The sequence below is a fragment of the Onychostruthus taczanowskii genome, unplaced genomic scaffold (assembly GCF_017590055.1).
Source record: "Onychostruthus taczanowskii isolate IOZ18803 unplaced genomic scaffold, ASM1759005v1 scaffold41, whole genome shotgun sequence".
Classification (NCBI taxonomy): Eukaryota; Metazoa; Chordata; class Aves; order Passeriformes; family Passeridae; genus Onychostruthus; species Onychostruthus taczanowskii.
This window is the reverse complement of record NW_024501571.1, coordinates 7,287,727-7,311,822: the sequence shown is the minus strand read 5'-3', so window position 1 is coordinate 7,311,822 and position 24,096 is coordinate 7,287,727. Positions and strand designations below refer to the sequence as shown.

The 24,096-nt window shown below is 41.0% G+C and overlaps 1 protein-coding gene across 2 annotated transcripts in view; it reads left to right on the top strand.

Moving 5' to 3' along the window:
* The first annotated feature begins 251 nt into the window (after positions 1-251).
* Positions 252-24,096, top strand: part of CHCHD3 (coiled-coil-helix-coiled-coil-helix domain containing 3) — a 121,268-nt gene continuing 97,423 nt past the window's right edge. The window contains exons 1-3 of one of the 2 annotated variants that reach the window (XM_041413430.1): positions 252-473; positions 1,916-1,985; positions 21,675-21,759. In XM_041413430.1, coding sequence (XP_041269364.1) covers positions 393-473; positions 1,916-1,985; positions 21,675-21,759 — 236 coding nt within the window. In that variant the 5' untranslated portion in view covers positions 252-392. Of the gene's footprint in view, positions 474-1,915; positions 1,992-21,674; positions 21,760-24,096 lie in introns of both variants that reach the window. The other variant, XM_041413429.1, reaches the window with a different exon arrangement.

Here is a 24,096-nt window from a genome sequence, read left to right as displayed (position 1 = left end):
GCCACTCCTCAGAGGATTTTCAGCACCCCCTCAGGGGCTCGGTTACGACACAGATCCAGGGACGGACATGACTACACTACCCAGCGCGCACCGCGCGCAAGGATACGCCCATCCCGCTTCCTCCCTGCGCGGAGCATCACGGGACTTGTAGTCCTCTTGCCATCCGTGAAGTTCGCCCCGATAAAGTTCCCTCACCTTTCCGGCTACCTGTCTCTCCCCGGCAGGGGCGGGCTGCGCCGTTTCCATGGCGACGCGCCGGCTCAGCCAATAGGGAGCGGCGTTCTACGGGCGGGGCCGCCCGGCGGGCCAATGGGGAGCGGCGTTGCTGCGGGGCGCGCTGGCAGCGTGCTCGCCGAGTCTCCTTGGGGCCGTCCGTGTGTCCGCGGGCCGAGATGGGCGGCGGCGGCAGCACCCGGCGCGTCACCTTCGAGGCGGACGAGAATGAGAATATCACCGTGGTCAAGGGCGTGCGGGTGAGCGCGGGGCCGGCCCGGCGCTCGGCCTCGGCCTGGCCGCGGCTCCCCTTCCCCCGCGTCCCCGTGGCTGCCCCCGCTGGCGTCCCGCTTCCCTCCCTGTCCCGCTGGGATTTCCCCTCTCTGCGGGGACAAGGAGCGTGCTGAGCCGTCCTAGGGGCACTGTGTGGCTGCGGGAGCGGCGTTTGTCTTTCCCTGACCTCCAGAGCGGAGCTGCTGCTCCTCCCTTTGCCGTGCCCCGCTGCCCTGCACGCTCGGGATCCGCCTTGTGTGCGCCCTGTGCCTCTGTGTGTCACCCCTCACTGCCTGCCGCGGCTTGGAGCGACATTAAACATCCCCCAGGGCCACCCCTGCCGTGGCAGGGACACCTCTCACTGCCCCAGTGTCCAGCCTGGCCTTGGACATTGCAGGGATCCGGGGGCAGCCACGTCCCGTTCCAGGGCGGGTGGCAGGAATGCCAGCCCTGCTGGCTGTAATGTCCCAGCGAGAGCTTGTGACACGAGCAGCTTCACTTAGAAGTGGCTTCCATGTCAGGCACCTACCAGGAGTGACAATAATTTATCATTTATTGCTGTTTTTAGGGAGGAGAGGTGCAGGAGGAGCCCTGAGAGTTCGTTCTGTTTCAGCAAACTGATATTTTTTCCCATTTCTGGTCGTTTAATGCTCTCGAGTAAATAGGTGACAGTGGCATAAGTGTAATACATTTTATATATTCCATACAGAGTGCAGTTCATGTGCTCTCAAATTTGGCACAGCCTGCCCAGAGCAGCCCCTGAATCCTTGGAAGTGTCCAAGGACAGGGCTTGGAGCACCCTGGGACAGTGGAATGTGTCCCTGTCACGGCAGGGGGTGGAATTAAAACTCTTTAAGGTCCCTTCCAACTTAAATAATTCTGAGATTTAATGACAGAGGTTAGAATCCAGAAGTCCTTAAGCTAGTAATTCTTTCCCTTTTGTTAATTTTATCCATGGGCTTCCATTGGTAGTGGAGGCTGCTCTTAGCCTGATGGATTCTGCACAATTTGAGTATTTTTCTGTGCTTGTGTCAACATCAGAATGAACTTTGTGTTCCACTGTGACCACCTGTGTTGCACATGTCCTTTCATGGCTTTCCCAGGATGAAATTCTTCCTGGGTCCAGTGCTGTGTACCTCAGAAAGGCAAATTAAATCAGTGAGAAAGGCAAAATTACTGATTAATAACCAGCAACACACCCAAAGGTGTTCTTTCCTTTACTCTGTATCCTCTGTGAGAGCCAAAATCATTTTATTCTGCCTTTTTGTGAGGTGAACAATTAGGGGCACTGCTCTGTGTTGGGGGTTGAATTCTAGCAGCTGCCACGTGTTGCAGAGAAGCCCCAGCTGCGTTTTTATGAAGTTTTCTTGCATTTGGAGGGGAAATGGGGCCGAGGAGGAGCTGACTTGGCCTCGGTTGTGTTTTGCAGCTCTCCGACAGCGTCATCGACCGCATGAAGGAGCCTTCCTCGCCCCGTGGCAGGCAGCACCGAGGAGCAGGTGCAGGTTTGCTGCTGATTTTCTGCTTTTCATGTGGGAAAACAAATCAGATGTGCCCTTCAGAGCGTCAGAATGAACTCATTGGCCTTTCACAGAGATGATTTTTTTTGACATTAGCTTCTCGGCTTGTAGGCTGTAAGAGGAGTTTGTTCCTCGTGGGTTTTTTTTTCTGGATGACGTTCAAGTGTAAAACACAAATTAGAGTTGGTTTTCCACACTGTTATCCAGTGTTAAAATCCAAAATTGTTATCCAGAACGCCCCAGAGCATGCAAATACCCAAATATGTCTTAAGTTCTGAAGGGAAAATTCTTGGCCCTTTAATCAAAACTAATTTTTAGTTTGGGAATTGTTGGAATCCGGGATGTTGAGAATTTTAAACTTTCTGAGCTTAAAGGCACAAGAGAACACTGCATTAGACCTAAGGCCATAAAACAAACTTCCAAAATTAATTAATAGTACTAAAATTACAAGTGTGTAGTTAGTTAAAAGTGTGTACTATCACAAAAGTTTTAAAATATGAAACAAGATAGAAGTTTTAAAGTAAAAACAAATTATTCTTTTTTACCTTCTTTTTCATAAGTTTAAGTAATGGTTTGTAATTAAACAAAAAAGTCCACATTACCAACTTAAAAAAAATCAGTTAAGTTAAAAAAGAAAATAATCTAAGTGTCCTTTCTTAATTAGATTGTTTAGCCTTAAAAGACCTTACACCAAAAAATAATTAACCATTTTGTACCTTACTAATAAAAAACTACCAAACTCATAAAGAATAATAAACACCTAAATCCAAACATAAACTACCATCTCAAGTACCTTTAATCCAGACCTCAGAAAACCAATAGGGAAGTTTTTGCTGAAAGACATTTCAGCAAAGACTAAAAGGAGAATGTGCTCTTTTTTTACCCTGGATAGCTGGGAATAAGTGATGTACAGCTCACCTAGATCAATGGTTTTCTTAAATCCTTACATTTCATTACTGAGGGCTCCTGAGACATTCCAGTTTTAAATTCTGTTTTTCATGCAGGATCCAGCTATCCAGAATTACTAATATCATCAGGACATGCTGCAACTCTTTAAGAACATTAAAAAAATTAAGAATCCTGGTTTGGCTGAGTGCTGGAATGTGCAGGAATAGCATGTCCTTAAGGATCTCCCACCCTCCCCAAATGTGTCCCTGAAAGCTTTCTCCTGTGTGACCCCACACCCAAAAGCTGAAGTTTCTTCTCCTGAAGTTCAGGGAAATCCTGCCTTGGTCTCCAATTAGAACCCAACCCTTGAAATCCTCCTTCCTGAACATCCCAATAACAGCTTTACAGGGCTCTCACTGACACAAGGTATCCTGAGCCACTGAAACTCCACCCAAACCCAGACAGCAACACGAAAAAAGACACCAAAGCACAAAAATCAATCCATGAAAACAAGCAAGGTGTCACCCAGCTCCTGAGGAGGGCTCGTTTTATTGCACCCCTACACAATACTTTGGGACAGGGGGCCTTGTCTGATTTAATAAATAACAAATAAAATTAACAATAATAATAAATTAATTAAATAAATAAATCTAATAAATACAGTGGGGAAAAAAAAGGAGAAAAACTCTGTGTCCTTAATAGAAGCTGTTTCTGCAAAGGGACAAAAATCCTTCAGCACAGAGAGCAGGGCACAGCTGCTGCAGGAGTGAGGAGCAGTGGCAGAGATTGGAGCAGGTGATTTTTGGTCTCCCTGAAACCTGGGAAGTTCAAGCAAGGCTCTTCTCAGTGCTCCAGAAATGTTCACGAGAGCAGAATTCCCCCAAGGACCTTCTGCCTGACAGGAAATCCCAACAAACTCAGCCCTGATTAAACACCAGTCCTGTGGCAGCCTTGCAGCAAGACTTGAGTAAACAGAATTCAGCATCTTTGTGTTTTCTGGAGCATAAATTTGGTTTCCTGTTAATTGGAAGGGTCTATCCCAGAATCCCAGAATGGTTTGGTTGGATCTTAAAAGATCTCTTCATTCCAGCCCCCTGCAATGGACAGGGAACTATGGACTAAAATTTTTTTTTTTTTTAATAGTAGATTTTTCATTGTGTCCCTGGATTTCATTATGGTGAAGAAATTATTCCAGAGAAAGGATTTTTATGGAATAACACTTGCATGTCTTACCTGTTTCCTCTGCTGTTTGCTGTTCATGCTTAAATGTGAAATATACCTATCAAAAGTCCTGGGAGCAGGCTCCTGGGATTTTGGGATGTGGGAGGGCTGTAAGGCCCCAGGAATTCTCTGCTAATTCACACTGTTGCACGTCTTGAGCTTTCATTTTTGTTTCTCTTTTTATGTGGGAAATAATGCTTTTAACATTTTTTGGTTGGTTAGTTTTTTGTTTGTTTTGGGTTTTTTTTTTTTAGTTGAAAGACTTGGAGTGAATCCAGAGTTCATCGGGGGGATGGAGCAGCTCTGCTATGAGGAAAGGCTGGGAAAAATGGGATTCTTCAGCCTGGAGAAGAGAAGTTTGGGGTGACCTCATTGTGCCTCAAAGAAAGATGGAGAGGACTGGGGACAACCCAAACCATTCCAGGATTCCATGAATTGCTGGACTTTCTCAAGCTTGGAGAACGTTAAATGTATTTTTCTGTGAAGAACTTGTGATTTTGGGGAAGTGCTTCTGTATCCCAGACAAATAACACTTTACAAAAATAAGAAAAGATGTCTACAGGGAGAAACATTAGAGCTCTTAAACCCAGCCCTTTGTTCCAGGCAAGCCTCTGGTAGCTTTTGGTGGAGGAATAATGGATTAAGTTACATGGAAGAATGTGTGTCTTGTTGCTTGCCAATAATGATGAATTTATTGACTTCAGTTTGGGGTCAGAAATGAAATTACATCCACTTACACTGAAAGCTGACATCTAAAGACAATGTCTGAAAGCATCTCAGCTTGCTTGGCACGGGTGCTGGCTTCTGAGTAATATTAAATGCACTAAAATATTTAACAAGTGTAAAATCTTTTAAGTCTGTCTGTAATTCCTAAAGCAATATTGATGGAAAGTAATTTAGTCAGGCAACAAGGTTTATTTTTTTTTCCTGGGTGTGTATTCTACCTAAAGCTTCAGACAGAGGGAATGGTTTAATTCATTTTAGGGTAGTACATATTGCAAAAACTAATAGTTTATTAAGGGAAAAAAAGAAGAATGAATGCTTAAATTATCAAGAGTGTCAGTAGCTCAGTAATTTTTTTTTCTCCTTTGCAGAAAGAGATTCTATTTAGGGCACAGAGAGTTTTTCTCCTTTTTTCCCACTGTATTTATTATTATGTCCTCATTAAATAAATCAGCCAAGGCCCCTTGTCCCAAAATATTGTGCAGGGGTGCAGTAAAACGCGCCCTGCTGGTGCCTCCTCAGGAGCTGGGTGACACCTTGCTTGTTTTCATGGATTGATTTTTGTGCTTTGGTGTCTTTTTTTGTGTTGTTTCAGTGGCTCAGGATACCTTGTGTCAGTGAGAGCCCTGTAAAGCTGTTATTGGGATGTTCAGGAAGGAGGATTTCAAGGGTTGGGTTCTAATTGGAGACCAAGGCAGGATTTCCCTGAACTTCAGGAGAAGAAACTTCAGCTTTTGGGTGTGGGGTCACACAGGAGAAAGCTTTCAGGGACACATTTGGGGAGGGTGGGAGATCCTTAAGGACATGCTATTCCTGCACATTCCAGCACTCAGCCAAACCAGGATTCTTAATTTTTTTAATGTTCTTAAAGAGTTGCAGCATGTCCTGATGATATTAGTAATTCTGGATAGCTGGATCCTGCATGAAAAACAGAATTTAAAACTGGAATGTCTCAGGAGAAGTGAGAGGGAGGCTCTGCAGTACTGTTTATGAGAATTATTTTGTGATTTCAGTTTTTGGAACACCTGGAAATTTAGAGAGTTGGGCTGAATTTCTGCCAGTTAAGCAAGAATCATCTACGAATAAACCCTGGCAGTTCTTTGCCCTTTCATGTATTAATTGCTTCCATCCACCTTTTTGTTCCAACAGCACTTTTTGTCTGCATGAACTGAAAGATGAAATAAACTGACATTTGTGATGGCCCTTTCTAGAATTCCTGTTATTTTTAGAACAGGAAAAAACCCCAGAAGTTTGGCCGTGCCTGGGTTGATTCCCTTTGCTCTGAGACACCTGGAAAACTCAGGAAGTTCCTGATGTGGATTTTCCACTTTTCTTCCTGTGCCAGGAGCCAGGAGAGCTTGGGTTTTGCTTTTGTGTTTATTTGCCCTTCTCTATTTACAGCTCTGGGAATTCTTTCTAAAAAGAGTTTTAAACTTGTACTGGAAACCTGAAATAAATGGAGTAGAAGCCTCAGGCAACACTGAGATTGTTGTGGATCACTGATAGCCTGAAAGGCCATGGTTTTCTTGACATAAATTAATATTACTGTTATTAATAACAATTTTCATGACAATAATATATAATAATAAAATTAATACTAGTATATATGTCAATATTTGCATATCATTACATATTAATATTGTTTTTATATGACATTATATTTATATAATGTCAATATATAATACTACATTCTATATTATTATTACATGATATAGAATTAAATATTTATATATAACAATATATATTGTATATTTATATTATGTTTTGTAATAATAATTAATAATACTATTAATTTTCAGTGAGGTGCCTTGATATCCTTTGGATTAAAGGTATTGATGGAAGTGTTTTACCATCCAAAGGTGAAACGTTTTGTAACTCACCAGGTTACCAAAGGTGCCAAAGTTGTAGTGCTGGCAGTGGAACAGCAGATTTTTAGTGGAGCTTGGCTTTCCTATTATTGGATGGCAGGAGAATAGGGAAGATGGAATTCTGCATTGGAGTTGGAGGAGGTGCTGCAGAAATTAAAAAGTTTTTGCTGTCTAGGTGACGTGCAGGGTGCTCTGTGGGTGCTTTCAGGTGGCTGGGTAAGCCCTTGTCAAACAGTGCTGAAATTCCAGGGAAAAACTGGCAAATCAGGGGAGTTGAATATGGAAAATATCCATAATTGTGTAAAAGGAATGTGCCCCTGGATCCCTGGAATTCTCAGGGCCAGGCTGGGCACTGGGGCTGGAGCAGCCTGGGACAGTGGGAGGTGTCCCTGCCATGGCAGGGGTGGCACTGGATGGCATTTAAGGGCCCTTCCCACCCAAACCATTCCATGAACATCTAGAACCTGCTGAATTTTCATCTTGCAAGGCATGAATGAAAAAGCTCCTCCTGTGTTCCCAACATTTGTCTCATTCCCAAGCAGCATTTTGAATATCCCCTGAAGCTTTTGGGACTTCAGCAGCCCTGCACCTCTGGGCTGCCTGGTTTTAGTGCTTTCTGAGTGCTGAGACATGCCCTGGAATGAGGGATTTTACACTCAAGGCAAGCAGGAATAAAAGGCAAAAGGTGTTGGAACATCTCCTGCAAATGTGATGTTTTTAACCTCTAATTGATGTTACAATGAACCTCATCTGCTCATTATCCTAACGTGGTGTGCAGTGATTTAAACCACCAGAAACTCCCCACCAGAACAGCTTAAAGATATAATTAAATAGATTTAAACATGCTCCAAGAAATGCCACTTGTGTTAACATGAACCTAGAGTTTGACATGATACAAATTTGGGTTGGAGGAAGTTTTTTCCAGTGAAGGTGAGGAGGCCCTGGCAGAGGTTGCCCAGGGAAGCTGTGCCTGGCTCTGGGTTCCCTGGAAGTGCCCAAGGCCAGGCTGGAGCACCCTGGGATGGTGGGACTTGTCCCTGGCAGCTGAAAACACCAAATTCCATCCCAACCCATTCTGAAATTCGGTGTTTGTGGCCCTGTGAAGTTTGGCCAGGCCAAACGTAGCAGGGGTTTCTCTGTGTCTCCCTTCCTCTTTCTGTTTCTTTCCTTGGAATTCAATCATCCTGCTCAACTCTGTATGGGAAAAGTGGCCCCTGTGTGGGAGGCACTGGAGGCTGGAATTGCAGTGAGTGATTCCCAGCCCTCCTTCTGCTCCCACTGTTGCTGTATTGGTTGTTATTCAGTGTTGGAAAGGGAGCTAAAGAAACAAATCCTGAGGTTCCAAGGGTTCTGCAAATGGAGGAATATTGTAAATGCCAACAATCCCCATGGCAGGGAGGAATGAGGCATTTGACTCCATCTCATCAGAAGGCTCATTTATTACTTAATTATACTAAAGAATACTAAACTATACTATACTAAAGAATACAGAAAGGATACAGACAGAAGGCTAAAAGATAATAATAAAAACTCATTGCTCTCTCCAGACACCCAACACAGCTTGGCACTGCTTGGCCAAAGAGTGAAAACAACTCACAGAACCCAATGAAAGAATCACTGTGGGTAAACAATCTCCATATTCCACATGAGCACAACACAGGGGAAGCAAATGAGATAAGAATTGTTTTCCTTTTCTCTGAGGCCTCTCAGCTTCCCAGGAGGAAAATCCTGGGCGAAGGGATTTTTTTGGAGAACGTGAATGCCACAGAGGAATTCAGTGTTTCAGTCTGTGGGGTTGAGCTGTGGTTTTGTTTTCTTTCCCTGAAAGAGGGCCAGGGCAAAAGCCAATTTATCCCATGACTACTGTCAGATATCAGGGGGACATTTAATTGATTTAATGGTTTCTTATTTTACAACTGATGGAAAACTTGGGCTGTTCCAGATGAAATTTCAAGGAAGAGCCCTGAATGTGCCAGGTCCTGTCCTCATATGTGGAAGTAAATAGGTCTCAGGCACACTCATTGCAGTCACAGCCACTTTCTTCTAGAGTTTTTGCCTTTTACAAATGATTTTCTGTGTGTGGCTTCTTGCAGAGAGGCAGAATTTATTTTTCAGGGAGCCTTCATTTAGAAATGTCGCTTTTTGTTTCCATCTATTCTTAGGAACAGGTAATTTTTATGTACTGCCTTCCATGTGCTTTTTGGGTCTCTGGTGGATTTGGGGAAATTAAATTTCATGCTATTCTGCTTTAGGCTGCCTGTGCTCTATTAGGGTTTGCTGAGTGCAGACGTTGCCTCTCCAAATCTTGTGTAGCACATAAATAAAGGGATTTTTGTCGTAGCTGCTGTTTAACAAGCACATCCAAAGTATTTGCTTAGCAATGGCTTGTGAGTTAAAAGTTAAAACCTTCTGCTTTTTCATGTGGGAGCACAAGATTTGTGCTTGTTAAAGCCTCATCTTCCAGTGCTTAGCAGGAAAATCATTTTGGAAAACAGCTGTTGGTGGCTGCTGTGTGATTTTTGTATTAATTTCTACTAAGCTCAGTTCAGGAGGAAGAGTTAAGTTCATGGAGCCCTTTGGAAAACATCAGGAAATAATGAGTTTTAAGGACTGGATCTTTATGCATTTATGCATGGAAGTGGTGCCATTCCTTTTACTAGTTCTGAGTAAATTGTTTTGTAGTTAAATCTTGGCAAAGCTTTAGGACTTTGAGCCCAGCCTTAGGCTGAGCTTGCTGTAAATGCAGCCAGAGTTTATCCACTGTTTACAAGCCAGACTTACGTGGTAGGATTTTTGAGTTTGGGGGTTTTTATGTATGTTAAAATTAATTAAAAAACTATAACAACATGTTTTGGTTTTTTTTTTCCTTTAATCTTTTCTTCGTTTTGGTTACTTTATGCATTGAAAATCAGAAAATGCCTGTTTGGGACCCATTTGTCGTGGTCTTTGTTAGAAATGTCCCATGTGTGTTCTTGCAGAATTGTCTCTTTTCTGTCCTATTCCTCCTTTGTCCTTCAGAGACCTTCCTGGGATTATAGGTCAGAAAGCTCAGATAGTTGGCTCAGATAAAGAGCTTTGTAATTTAAGGGATTGTTGGAATAGAAGTCATTTGGAGCAGTTTGAATGATTTTTTTTTTAATCTTGAAGAACAAAATAAAAAACATTGACCATTTTAAGGAGATAAACTCAGTGAGTAAATTAGAGCTGTTTGATTTCACCAACACGACTCTTGATAGCACCAAGCAAGGAAATTGTCATTCTGCTGTGTAGAATCCTCTCTGGTTTTATAGTACAACAGATATTCGTATTCAAATTTATCTCTGCACTGACTGGAGGAGCAGAGGAGTTTAAGTGCATTTGTTTCCTCTGTATTATTGAAAAGTAGCACTTGTTAGATATAACACCACTTCAGCAGCACGACGAGGCCTCCACGTAATAAAACCTTTAGGTTTTAATAGTAAATTGCTACTTTTCTTCCCAGCCCAATTTATTTACAGCCAGAAACTCCTCAGTGTGGTAGAAAAAACCACTTTAAATGGACGATTTAATCGCATTAAGATGAAAAGAAAAGCTTTGTTTTATTCTTTCATCTTCAGGCTGCAGCAAAATGTTCCTAAAGCTCTTCATCACTTGTCAGCTGAGGCAGGTTAAGTGTTTTGTTGGTGCTGCTGCTTGAAAGCTTTGTGCAGTTGTTTTTTAGTTAAACAGGAGGTACCACTTAGAGATCCTTTTCCTCAGCCTTGGGGGAATGGGAAAAACTTTTATTGCCACAATTTTTTCCCCCATCCTGCTTTGCTTTGTGTTGTGAACTCCTTGACTTTCAATGATGTCATATTAAAGATGTGGACAACACCAGGCTGAAAACTGGGCTTCAGATATTCCTGCCTGTTGGATGAAATTGAAATTTAAGGAGTAAGGAAAGGACATTTCTTCCTTTTTTTTTTTTGCAAGGTTTATTGTGTGCCTCTGGCAATGCTTCACAGAGGCAATTTATCAGATTCTCATTTTTAGCTTCATTAACCACGTTTGATTTCACCTCATGTTAATCACATAAAAACAAGCATTTAATCTCAGCTGCTTTTTTGGGGTTGGAGATGGTGGTTCTTTCCAGAAAGGTTCTGCTTCTCCTTTTATCTCTGGAACTTTTTTATTGAAGGAGTTGAATGGTTTGTCCAAGATGCTTCACTTTTGGTTTCCTTCTTTGCTTTTCCTCCTTTCTTTTTCCTCCTCTTCCTCCTTTCCTTTCATTTTGTTCCCTTCCTTTCCTTTTCCTCCTTCCTTTCCCCTTCTCCTTTCCTTTTTCTCCTTTTCCTTTCTTTCCTTTTCCCCCTCCTTTCCCTCTCTCCTTTTCCCCCTTCCATGAGAGGGAGGCAGTTTATCCTTGACAAATATCTCCATTATCCCCAATCCTACTGATATTTCTCAACACAGGGAGATGGCACCCATTTAGGAAATTTAAGGAGGAAAAAAGGAATACCAGGAGAAATGCATAGGAAGAATTGAAAGGCAGTGGTTATTCAGAAGAGTGGTTTTGGTGTTAATCAGAAACCTAAGGAAGCTGGAATTTTTGGAGGAGCACCACTGATACCAGATCACGTTGGTCAAAACTCGGTGGTTTTGTGTTTCAGTGTTGAACACATTTATTTTTGTTTTTGTTCTTCTCTGTTGGCAGAAGAAAATAGAATGTTCTGGTCAAATTGAACCTCAGGAATTACTGAATTATCTGGGAGCATCTTTGTGATAATCAAACTATTCTTTCTCCTTAAAGAATTTAATTTTCCTATTTCACCTCTTCAGCTTTTTTTCCCCCCAGTAGTACCTTGGTTTTATTCCTGCTTACAATTTGTAACACTAAAAAACCATCATTTCTAGTAAGTATTGCATCAGCTGAGACCAGTCATTGGCACAAGTGATTTTGATGAGCAGATCTCATTGCAGATCATTAAAAATGCAGGTGTTGGATTAATGATGTGAGAATTCCAGGCATTTCAGCATTATCTTTTATTTTTATACAATTTCTGAATAATGAAAATAACCATAAACATCATAATTACATATTGTTTACAGCCTGTTTTCAGTTATTATTAAAAGCAGCAATGCAGGCCTGAATATTGGGCTGAAAACACACATTTCAAAGTTGACAATACTGTGGCTCTGTGCTGATAATTCAGTAAAAAAAGCTGGTTTAGCTGGAGTTGGAGAAAAAGCATCACAAAGTGTGTAAATCACCTCCAGTTTCCTTGAGAGAAATAAATCCTTTCTAGGAGTTACTTGAGGGTGCAGATATTTGACATGTGAATATTGGCTATTTCTAAGCTGACTTCTTGGCTCCTGCTGTTAATATTACATGAAATAAATCTTTTCCCACTTGGTCACTGAATTCACTTCCAGATTATTCTCCAAAATAAACAAGCTGCTGTATGGCCTGTTGGACTATGGAAATCTTATGTTCAAGGCAAAAAATTCTTGGAAATTCTCCTTTTTAAAACTGATTCTCATGTCCAGGATGTTGTACAAATATTTAAATTCTTTCCCTCATCCCTTTCTCCAGTCAGCAATTCCAAACCTGAACGTGCTGGAGTTTCCATCAGAGCTGAATAAACAAATTGTACAATTATGGTTTTCTCTGCTCTGCTGGATCCTTTGTAGCAGCCTCGTGTTATCACCTGACTGAATGAACAGGAGATGAGATTTGAGCACACCACAACAGCTGCTAAAGATCCACTTATTTCTCACTGCTGCTTTCTTTGTCCCCAGTTTGAGATGGAGTGATTGCTTTCAGAATCTGTGCTGCCTTTTGGTGCCCCTGTCATCGATAAATGAAATTAGGACTTGATATGGAGATAGTCACCTTTTTTTACTTTGCTCAATATTCAGCTTCTTCTGGGAAAAATTTTTAAATCCCTTTAAAATGTAGTGCTCAGGTGTTAAATGGCTTTAAATGTACAATGTGGAAGTTTGATATCCTGATTTATCTTCCCATGCAACCATAACCACTGAGAAGTCTGTTTAATTGGATCAGCAGAGCTATTGATGAGTGTTATCTTCTTTTTTCTTTCATTAACCTTTACCTGTAAGGACACTTCACTGCTTGTTTTTTTTTTCACAAAAAAAAAAAAAAAGGATTATGGACTCTTATGTTTTTCTCTCCCTGAACAGCTGTTAAAGTTATTAACCAGTTTTATCCACAGAGGTAGATTCCTCAAGGATAATTAATTTATTGACATGTTTTTTTAAATCTTGTGGATGGGTTGGTGTCAGTGGCACAGTTGCAGAGTTTTGTGGCATTCATAAAAGCTTCCTCAGAGGGGTGTGCTCAGGACAGATGGGAAAAATTCATACTGGATGTGGATCTGCTGCAGAATGGTTACAAAATCTCTCTTAAAGCACTTTTTCCACCATTGTTGTCCATTTTCTTTTTCCATCATTTTGTCTTTTCCTGATTTAATTGTAGATTTGCTTCTCTGAGTCTCACCTCTTCTCCTTCCACCTGACCAATGCTTTCAAAATTCTGCATTATTCTTCCCATCCTCCTTCTTGCTGAATTTCCTCACTCATTTAGGTTGGAAAAAACCCTTAAAATAATAGAATTATGGGCTGCTTTCCTTGGAAGGACCTTAAAGATCATCTTGTGCCTTGGGCAGGGACACTTTTCACCATCCCAGGGTGCTCCAAGCCCCATCCAGCCTGGCCTTGGGCACTTCCAGGGATCCAGGGGCAGCCACAGCTTCTCTGGCAGCCTGTGCCAGGGCCTCACCACCCTCATGGGGAAGATTTTTTTTTTTCTGATAAAAGCACCAGAGCTTTGAATCCTCCTACGACTTAAAATGGGTTTTTAAATCTCTTTATCTCCTGGATTTTTGTTGGTTTTGAAGCTTGAGTGGAATTGCCCATTCTGGAGTGGGTGGTTCCCTATGATGGTTTGGGATGGCAGCCTCATAATTTAAATTCTATTCCAAGGTCCATCAGGTGAAGTCATAGAAGGCCATCATGTGCCTGTTGAGTCCATCTGTAAAGGGGCTCATTTTGGTCATTATTCCAATTTAACTGACCTGAGAGGTGTGAACTTGGATGCATTAATTGAAAAATTTTGGAATGGACCACCTAGCACTGGGAAAAGGGAACCTTCCTCTCCAGCTGGCCCTGAGTACCTCTCCAGCTGAATGACAATAATAATAATAATAATAATATGGGGAGTGGAGGCTCCATGGGGTGATCCTTGTGGTCAGCTCCTTTGGGGACATGGCCTGGGTGAATCCACATTCTTCTGCAAAGGGCAGGGCTGGGCTTTGGGATCCACTTGAGTTATTCCAGGCCTCAAAGGTTATTTCTGAACCTGATAAATTTGGTGGAGCTGGGAGGCGGCTCCTGGGAGGATCTGGGCTGGCTGCGGCAGGAGGGAAGGGTGGGTACCCTGTGCCAATGTCCCCACCTTAAAAAAAGAATTTATGTCACACATATTTGATCTATGACATCAAGGAACAGCTTAATGAATGGCTTTAATTAATATGAGTCAAAATTAATGCTGGGTGCAGGTTTGGGGTGTGCTGATCTCTAAAAGCCACTTGTCCCACAAAGAGTTGGAATGTGAGCATTTGACAGTAAAATTCCGTGCCTGGAGCCTGTGTTCCTGCCCATGGGAAGGTATAAAAATACCCTCCCTGGAGGCCTCTGTGAGTGAGTGATGAGCAGCTTTGCGATCTCCTTATTCTGCCCAGAGTGGCTCCAGTGCAGAGCTGAAATTGGGGAAGGATGACTTTTCAGTGCCACTGATAGTGCACAATCACAGCTGGAGATTCCTCCTTGGAGGTGATGGTGGCAGATGAGCTGAACATCAAAATTTCCTATTTTTGTAGCCCTGGCAGTGCAGGGAGGCCCATTTGGGGCTGTTGGACTGAGCAGGAGTTGTTGGCAACTTTTTGCCATTAGTGGTGACTTCTAAGAGATGTTTCAGTTAAAAAACCCTTTTTACTTATCTGCTACGTGTAAAAATCCATAATTATTTCCCTGCCCTCTGCAGTGGTAGAAGGAGTTTGTTGAAATACATATGAAAGAATTTAAAACAGATTTTTTTCCAAGAAGATGAAAAGAACACCAGTAAATTTCCCTTCACTGTCAGATAAAAAACAGCTTTACAATAAACTTCTGAACCATAGAGATCAGGAACTGGACAACTTAAATGTCCTGAAAGGACAGCACATGCTTAATCCTCTTGAAAGCAGAATCATCAAATCCTTCTTATCGTTGCTTACAATATGATTATTATTTTTTTAATGTTGAATTACAGAATGCTGATGCTTTCATCCATTGTGTTCCACAGAAAAGCCTTCCACTGTGTGTGGAGCAGGGATTACTAAAACAGCTGAAATGGGAATTTTCTCCATTGCTGTATTCAGCTGAAGGCAGGGATGGTATTTTATAGGTGTTTGATACTTCTGTTTCATTATTTTTATTAATTATTTTAAATTAACAGGAGGGCAAAATGATTTATGGCTAAACAGCTGCTGAAATAAGTTATTATCTCTATATTTGATTACAGAGTTGGGGAGTAGGATAGGTTATGAAGAAGGTTTGGTTGAAATAATTCCCTCTCTTCCAGGGGCATCGAGAACACTTGAAAAAGTGACATTAAAACTCCACAGAGTCATTTATCCACACAGCAGGAGTTCCTGCAGAAACTAAAATTTAGGGGAATTTTTATTAACTAGCTTTTTTAACTCACTGCACTCATTGGTGGGAAATACCTGATTTTATGGGCTCTCACATATTTTGAGTTGTATTGAACATTTTTCGTGTTTCTTCTCTTGCACAGCATCTCTGTGTCTGTCACCTGTTTATCAAATTAAAGTCTTCCAAGACAGGATATTTCAAAATATAAAAAATATGTCAAACCCACATATTTTTGGTAGTGTGATTCTCAGAAATGAATTATTTTTGTAAAACAGAGCTGTTAGCAGAGGCAGGTAAAATCTAATCCAAAGAATCATGGGGGAAAACCTCCTCATCCTGTTTTTTCCAACCCCCTCAGAAATCCAATGTGATTTGCTTTATCCCATTATTAACGGGATATTGAAAGGAGAATATTCCAAATATAATAGGAACTGACTTTTTGTTATTTCTAAACCATGCACTGTCTTGTTTCTAATTGAAATTAGTACAAATTGATTGATACCCACATTTACATTGGAAAATAGGGAATGTAATCTATGCAAGAGCGCCTTTGGAAAGTAAAATATTAAATATTTTAAAATTATGCAGACTTAATTGCATTGTTTTTGTATTTCATTAGCCTATGAGCTCGTCTGAAATATTCCTGCACATTACCAATATTTAACAGTTAATAAAAATTTCTGTCCTTGGAGGGGAGCTTTGTTTGTACTGAACTCCTGATTGGAAAAAATGCCTGGAATTGGGAATTTCAGTGGAAAAGTTGCTGGATGTGTTGGTAGTTAAAACTGTATGAACCTGAAAGTAGAGTTTATTTTTGAGAATGCTCTTTAAAAATAATAATATTTAAGGAAACCCACAGCAGTTTAAATGCTGGGTTTAAAAGCACAGAAATTACTTTTTTTAGTGGTTTTAGGGTTTTCTTTCTGCTGGTGCACTGAAGGAATGGTTCATTATTGTTTCATTGAGTGCAGGGCTAATTTGGGTTATTTATAAGGTTAAAGATCAGGTACAGCAGTATTTGAAACCCACTACATTTTAAAATAATTCCCTATTTTCTCTCCTGTGCCGCTCACTGCAAATCCAGGGCTCTTTGAGAACTAAAAATTAAAGGAAAGCAGGGGAGATTTCATGGTGTTGCTGATTTAAACACACCAAATACCTTTCCTAGAGCTTTAATTGACATTTTAATCACCTCTTCTACTATCCCAGGGTGCTCCAAGCTGCATCCAGCTCAACCTTGGACACTTCCAGGGATGAGGCAGCCACAGCTTCCCTGGGCAGTGTCTGAGGGAACAATTTCTTCTGTTCTTACTGAAGATTTTTGGGTGACCTGTGGAAATTAGATATGGACCAAAGCAGAGCTCTTACTAGGCAGAAAGAATAAATCAAGGCTATTTGCATATTATAACATTTGCATTTTACACATCTGGAGTTGAAATGGGGGTGGGAAATAGTTTTAATTGTGGAAGAACCCTGATGTGTGTGAGCTGGGAAGGCACCAGGCACGTGGGCTTCCTGATCCAATATTTATGAGCCTTAATGCACAATCAGGAATTTTCCTGGTGACATCTTCATTAATTCCCTCAAAGCTGCCACTGCCCTGTGCCAGCAGCTGAGGCAGATGATGGAGCTGAAGACCCAAAGGATCTGGTTATATTCCCATTCCCTGATATTGCTACTTAAATGGATGGGAGAACTTCCCCTTGGATGGATCCATGGTTTAACTGCCCTGAAGTTGATTTTCAGTGCCAGATGCCAGAGGTGAAAGCCAGAAACTGCAGGAATTCACTGGGATTTGGTTTTTCCAGCACAAAAAAGAGTCTTCTCATGGTTGGGAGGTACCTTGGAGCTGTGTTCTCTGTTTGGGGAGTGTTTCAAAGGAATTGTTGTGTGAAGTCCATGAATTTTGGTGGAAGTGAAAGAGATTTTAGCGAAGTTTATCCTGGCTTGAAGTGTGGTTGATTGAGCACAGTGCTGGAGGAGGTGTGGAGGTGCCTCGTTTTTGACTAATATTTCATATTCTTTAATTCTTTACATCCTCTCTTTTCCTTCAGCCTTCCTTCTCATGTTGCATAAGTCCAGAGGAGGCCACAAATTTAATAAAGGGACTGGAACACCTACAGAGAGAGGCTGAGAAAGTTAGGGCTGTTCAACCTGGAGAAGAAAAAAGGTTATGTGGAGATCTTGGAACAACCTCCCAGTATCTGTGCACTGGACAGCATTTTTCTTTTAAATAGCTGAGCTTAACTAGAAGGAAAAACTAGAACTTGGGCATTTTATGTGTGGTGCTTTTTTGTTTTAATTCATTATCTGAACATTACCTAGCTAAGTATTTTCTAAAAGGCATTTGATTGTATCAAACCTGAGTGTCTCTTCATTAATAACTTAATGCACCTGCCCTTTCCAGAGAATTTAGTGAAGGTGCCTGCTATTAAATGGTGTTTGCATTAATGGGTTTTTTTTTTTTCCAAATGCAGGGCTAATGGGCAGATTCCCAGCTCTGCAGGCTGGAAGTTATTTGAATAATTTGTCCATCTCACATTCCTAATTTCTCAGGCTAACATTTCTGAGGCTGCAGGTGTCTGCTTTCCCTGAGGTTTGTTGTTTACTGCTCAGGGTGTAATCCTGACATCCTGCTGATTGTTTCTTTTCCGTGTAGCAACTGCTTTAGAGAGAGAGGAAAAATGTATGGATTTGGATCTTGTGATGAACAGAGGCTGAGGAATTGGAGTCAAATACTTCAAGAGTTGTAAAAATCTTTCTGTGCCAAGCTGTTGTAGACATGGAGGTTAAAATTGCTGATGGTTCCTCAAGAACTGGCATCACGTGAAGCTTTGCTCCCATCCTGCTCATGGGTGGCCTTTGGAGTTCCAAGGCAGAGCACATTTTATGCATCTGAAACAGCTGATGGGAAGTGAGAAGTCCTTCAGTCCCTTTTGCTCCTCTGTCCTTATCAGTTGTCCCTGAAACTACCCAAAACCTTTTGGATCTGGGAAATATCGTGTCTTTCTGGTTCTTTATTTGTCTGAATTTGAAGCACAAGTGAGCTTCAGATTAATAAAAATAAAATGTTGAATAAATATTCAATAAATATTTCTAAAAATAAATACATAGGGTTAAGGAAATGGCTTTGTACACTCTTTATAAACATATTTTTGATAGAAATCAGGGTTTGTGCCATTTTTAAAAGGTGGTGGGATAAGCCCTGCTCAGGTTTGCCAAAGGATGTTGGATGGAATCTTGGGCTCTGGAGAAGACTGAATGGAGAAATGTTGAAATCTGCTTTTTCACAAGGGTACAGGGCAAGGGGGAATGGCCTTAAGCTGGAGGAGGGTCGGTTTTGATTAGACTTTAGGAAGAAACTGTCTTTCAGACTTTTCCAGAAGAATTAGTGGACAAATAAGAAAAGTCAGGATGCTGTTTCCAGAGGCCACCAAAATGACAAACCCTCCTTGTGCCTGGACAGTCCCTGCTTGGTCTGCCCAGATCCTGGCAGGAGCTTGCTGGATTTTATCACTGTTCACCCTGTCTGGATCCCAGACTCCCACCAAAGCTTCTTCCTCAGTGCCCTCCACATCTGGACAGGGGAGAGAAAACAGATTTAATAGAATATCCGTGGAATCTCTTGGGAATGGGAGCTCTGGAGCAGCTCCTGGGTTTCTGCAGGGCTATTCTTCTGATATTCTCACTCCACTCTGCTCTGTCCAGCACAAAACTTTTTTTTTTCTTCTTCTTAAATCTGTTATCCCAGAGGCATCACCTCCATTCCTGGCTGGCCCAGCCTGGTGGGTCCATCCTGGAGCTGGCTGGAATTGTTCTGGATGTGGAGGAAGCTCCCAGAAACCACCCCACAGCCCCTGGTCCCAAACCCTGCCCACACAAACCCAGCACAACCATTCTGTGTCTGGGCTGTTCATGGAGCAGTTTGGTGCCTCTCAGCATTGTGCTGATGCTGGAACTCTGCCCAGCCTCTGCTCTAGCTCAGCCTTCTCAAGGCATCAGTGCAGCCTCTTTGGGGGTGCCCATCCCCATTATCCCGGTGCTTTTCCATTCCTGTTATCCCAGGAGAACTCTCCCAGTCAAACACCCATCCCTTGGTGTGCTGAGGGGCCAGAGCAGCTGTTCCTGGGGTTTGGAGTGTGTTCCCTTCACTGTCCACCTCACCAATGGGTTGTGATGGGAGCTGTGCACTCTCACACTCACTCCTCTCTTCGGTTTGTGCTCATGGAGGAGCAGGGGAAGCTCTGGGATGCAGGTGTGACCTGCCTAAATGTGTCTGAAAGTCTTCCCACTTTGCTCTGGGATGAAGCTGACACTGATTTCAGCACCCTGAGGAACTTCTGGTATTAAAGGGGGTGGTGGTGGGAATGGCTATGCAATAATAATTTAATGTTTAATAGAATTTTATTAATATATTAATATTTTAGCAGTCTTGCACCCCCCAGGTTTAACATTCTCTAGTATTTCAGTGGTCAGCTGTGTGTTTTTAATGCCCTGTAGTGTGAGCAGAGATGGCCATCAAAAATGTTGCTTAACATTTAAGTTAAAAGTCTTTTCCTGATCCTCTCTCAAATAAATTATCTTTTCTCTTTTTAAATGCTTTTTCCCCTAGAACAAATCCCTCCTCCTTGTAGAACTGCAATTTTTAATTTTTTTTTAAAACTGAAACATCATAAAACTCCCATTTGGGAGCTACCCAATTACATCTTACAATAATTCCATTGAGTGATCTATAGCTCCACTTTTATTCCCTATTAGTATTTGCCTGATCAATGGGCAGCCTAATTGATTGTTGAGGTCAAATATCTTTATTGGCTGCTGCCTGAATCTTTCCTCATTATGACACAAACCATCCTCTGCTCTCTTGGAATTCTTGTACTCATTTTTATGCACCAGAACCATAAATTTCATTCTGTAGATGCTGGACAAGATAATTAATGTTGTTATGTCAGTCAAGATAATCCTAATAAAATGGGGGTTTCCTTTTTCACCCAGCTTTTTGCTAGAGATCTGTTGAATGGTTCGTATTTCCCTCTGAATTTTCATTTTAAAATAATTTTAGGCTGGGGTCTCACTGATAATTCAGAAGTTTCCCCCCACTTTTCCCTCTGTTTCTGTGATCTCAGCATTTCCTGGGCCTGGCACGATGGATATCGATTCCTGCTGCTTTTCCAAAGATGTTTCTAACTGGATTAGTTGGCCAAAACTCCCATAAAAGTGATGAAGCTGCTTCATTCATTCATAAAACCCTTTTGTGAGGCTGCTTTAGCATGAGCACCATTGCAGGGAGGCTGAACTATCACAGAAAATGTGGAATAATGATTTTGGATAATCTTTGCCGATAAATCCAGCTCCTGCTCATGAGGTCACAGAGACCCTGCAGTGCCTGAAAATGAATTTCCCTGGGCTTGACCTCCCTGTGCAGGGTTTTTGTGGCCCTTTTTGGGGTTCAGCAGCTCTTTTTTCTTGGGTTTTTTGGGGTGGGATCACATCCTGGAGCTCTGGGCTTCCATGGAGGGGGAGCTGAGCCGGGAGTGAGGGAATTCCCTGGAAATCCAGAGCCTGGCACAGCTTCAGCTCGGTGTAGGTCGGGCTTTATTCCAGGCAGGATTAGGATTAAGCTGGATTTTGGTGGTTTTGGAGATACCTTTCAGCCTTGTAGGATTGGTGGCTCTCCAGCTTTTCTCCCTCTGTTCATATTCTGGCAGCAGTTGCTTCCCTGGTTTTTTTGTTCTTTACCAGAGTTTCCTTGATTCATCTGACAGAATCTAAGTGAAGGAAATATTCTTTCCATATCTTGATTAAACAAAATCAGAAAAATTTGGGGCAAAATCTTTGTCTAAGATCTAGAAATATGAATATTTAGGGTGTTGTAAGAGCTTTGTTGTGTAAAATGCATCTGAAAACACTTGATTCATTACACAAAGATATTTCTTTTGGTTCTATATGAATAAAACCCAGCATTTTATGACTTTACTGTTTATGTCTCTGTCTCATCCCCATGGTTTTACTTCACAAAGACGTATTTCTGAAGAAAAATATTTAATTTAATGTATAGTCCATGTTGTTTAATTTTCGAAAGATTGCACTAATTGAAAAGCTGTTTAATAAGAAAAATTTTTGGAGGCTCATTGGTGTGCTAAAATTTCAAGATGGTTAAACCACAAGAAAGCAACTCCAGCTGCTGTGAGGAAAAAAGCAGATAAACAATCGAGGGCACTGTATTATGCAGTTGTTCCTGTAATTGGGGATAAGTTGTGTTCTGTTAACATTTCATTGAATTTTCTTTTAATTGCAGTTAGTGATGAAGAGCTGAAGAAAAGAATAGCTGAGGAACTGGCACTGGAACGAGCCAGGAGAGACTCTGAAGCTCAGAAGAGAAGGTTGGTTCATTAATAATAACAATATTTCAAACAAACTTGGACTTAATGCTTTTATTTTATTTATCTGCTTACTGGAAATAACTGACTTTTGTGCACAGACTGGCTGTGAGAGCTCTGCGGGCTGCAGCAGGTTTGGATATAAATCCATGTTCAACAACAAATGAGCTGGAATTTCCTTGTAAGAGCTGATCCAAACTGTTGCTCTAAATCCCTTTTGACCTCTTGAGCTTGGCTTTTTTGCTGCCTTTCTAAGCTCAAGCTTTGCTGATTTCTCTGGAGCCCAAATAATCCCTTTGTGCTGCACAGACACAGCAGGGGTGGGGTCCCTGTGACTCCAGGGGCTGAGCAAAAGTACCTTGGAACAGCAGCAGAAATGGGAATTCTGGAGTTTTCTGGGAATTCTGGAATTCCCAGGATATTTTCAGGTATTTTGAGTATGTAAAATGCTGTATTAAACCAGTTCACACCAGTAAAACCCTTTTGATTCCTTTCTGTATGTTAAAATATTATTTTCTTAGATTTTTTTGTTTCAGAGATTGCAGTGACTCTGAAAGCCTGATCAGAGCCATTATTAGCAATTAAAAATTCCTCTTTAAATTTAGAAATTTTGGTATCTGCTGAACTTCTGTGTTTGTTTCTCCTTTCAGTGACTGTTGTAAATAGATAACACAACACACCAACTATAAATACAAATATTCCACACTGTCCTCCACTGAGAATGGGGAGAAAGGCTCATTATGATAGATTAAAAAAAATTAGGCTGTAATTAGTACTACTTCAACTGTCTGCATAGATCTCAGTTGTTTCCTACCCAGCATTCTGTTATTTAATTGAGTTAGGTTGATGGAGTATATAATTAGATAGGACTATATTAATGTCCCAGGGAAAAAAAATCTGGCTTTTCCTTTTTTTTCTGCATCAGCAATAAAGGAAATCAATAAGTTCCAGTGAAATCCCCCCTCTCCTCAACTCAGCTTTGACAGGAAAACTTGGGTTATTTTTGAGCCTCTTGAGTGCTCAAGAGTTCAGCTAAATGGGATTAAAATCTGGAAATATTTGGTTTGCAACTTCAGTGTTTCCTCATGTGACACCTTCAGTACCTTCCAGAATTCACCTTGCAGGGGTTGTGCCTTGGTCTGTGAAAGGGAGGGAGCAGATGGGGTAAAATATCAAAGTAAATTAATGATGATGGTGATAAAGAAAGGAAAAATATTAATATTTTTTAACAGCTGCACTTCTTTGAATTATTTCAAAATTAGCTGCATTAGTTTTGAATAATTTAATTATTTTTTTGCCACAGCAATGGTTGTTTTATTATCATTTTTACACAGTATTTGCAGTTATAAAAATCTGGTTTTAACAGAGCATAGAGGATTTTTTGTCTTGTATGGAACAACTGTAAATGATGCAGATCTTTTTCCATAAGTAAAACTTAAGGTCTTTATGGGCTGAATTCTGGTGGAGGTTTGTGTTTTAAAAACATTATTCAGGTAAATTATTTTGTCTTTCATATGCAGAATGTTCCAGCTAATAGAAACATGGAATATAAGCTGTAGCAATTTGTGATATAAATTGATGCTGTTGGAAAACAGAACAAACCCTGAGCTCTACATTTAAGCTTCCTGACCGTGCACTTGTGATTTATTAACAATTTCATTTCATAACCTACTAATTTTAAGACAAATCCTGTTGGGATATGACATAAAAATTAAAGTTTTTACCTCCACTTTCATGTTATGGATTGTTCTACCACGGATGGTGTATTTAACATGTTTGTATTCTCACTTCTTTCTCTAAACCAGGGTTTTTCCCCAATATTTCAATGAAATAACATTTCAACATAAAAATACCTGAAACTTTGGACTGTTTGTTGTCTGATTCCAACTGCCTAATAGCTGATTTTGGTGCTTTCTGTGAGCAGTGTATGAGCACATTTGGGTTTGATTGCAAAATTTCTACTCAGTTCAGACTGTGAAGGGAAGAAATCTTAATTTGAACTTCTAGATAAATTATTTATTCACACATCCATACACAGTACAGATGGGCTGCTCTATCTAAAGTAAAAATCTGTGCTTATTTTGGAGATTAGAGCTGAAGAATGACTCTTAAATTGTATTTTAATGCCATCAACTCTCTAACAATATATGAATTACAGCTTCTATGTAACAGGACTTGGAATAATTAATAAAATAGTGATTTAGACCCACCTTAGAATATATTTCCAAAATTCTGCATTGATTCCACGTTACTCTTCCTTTTACTCAACCCAACTGTTGTTCCTCACTTTGGTTTTTGAACATTTTGAAATGTTCCATCTGAAAAGCATTTTGATTTTGG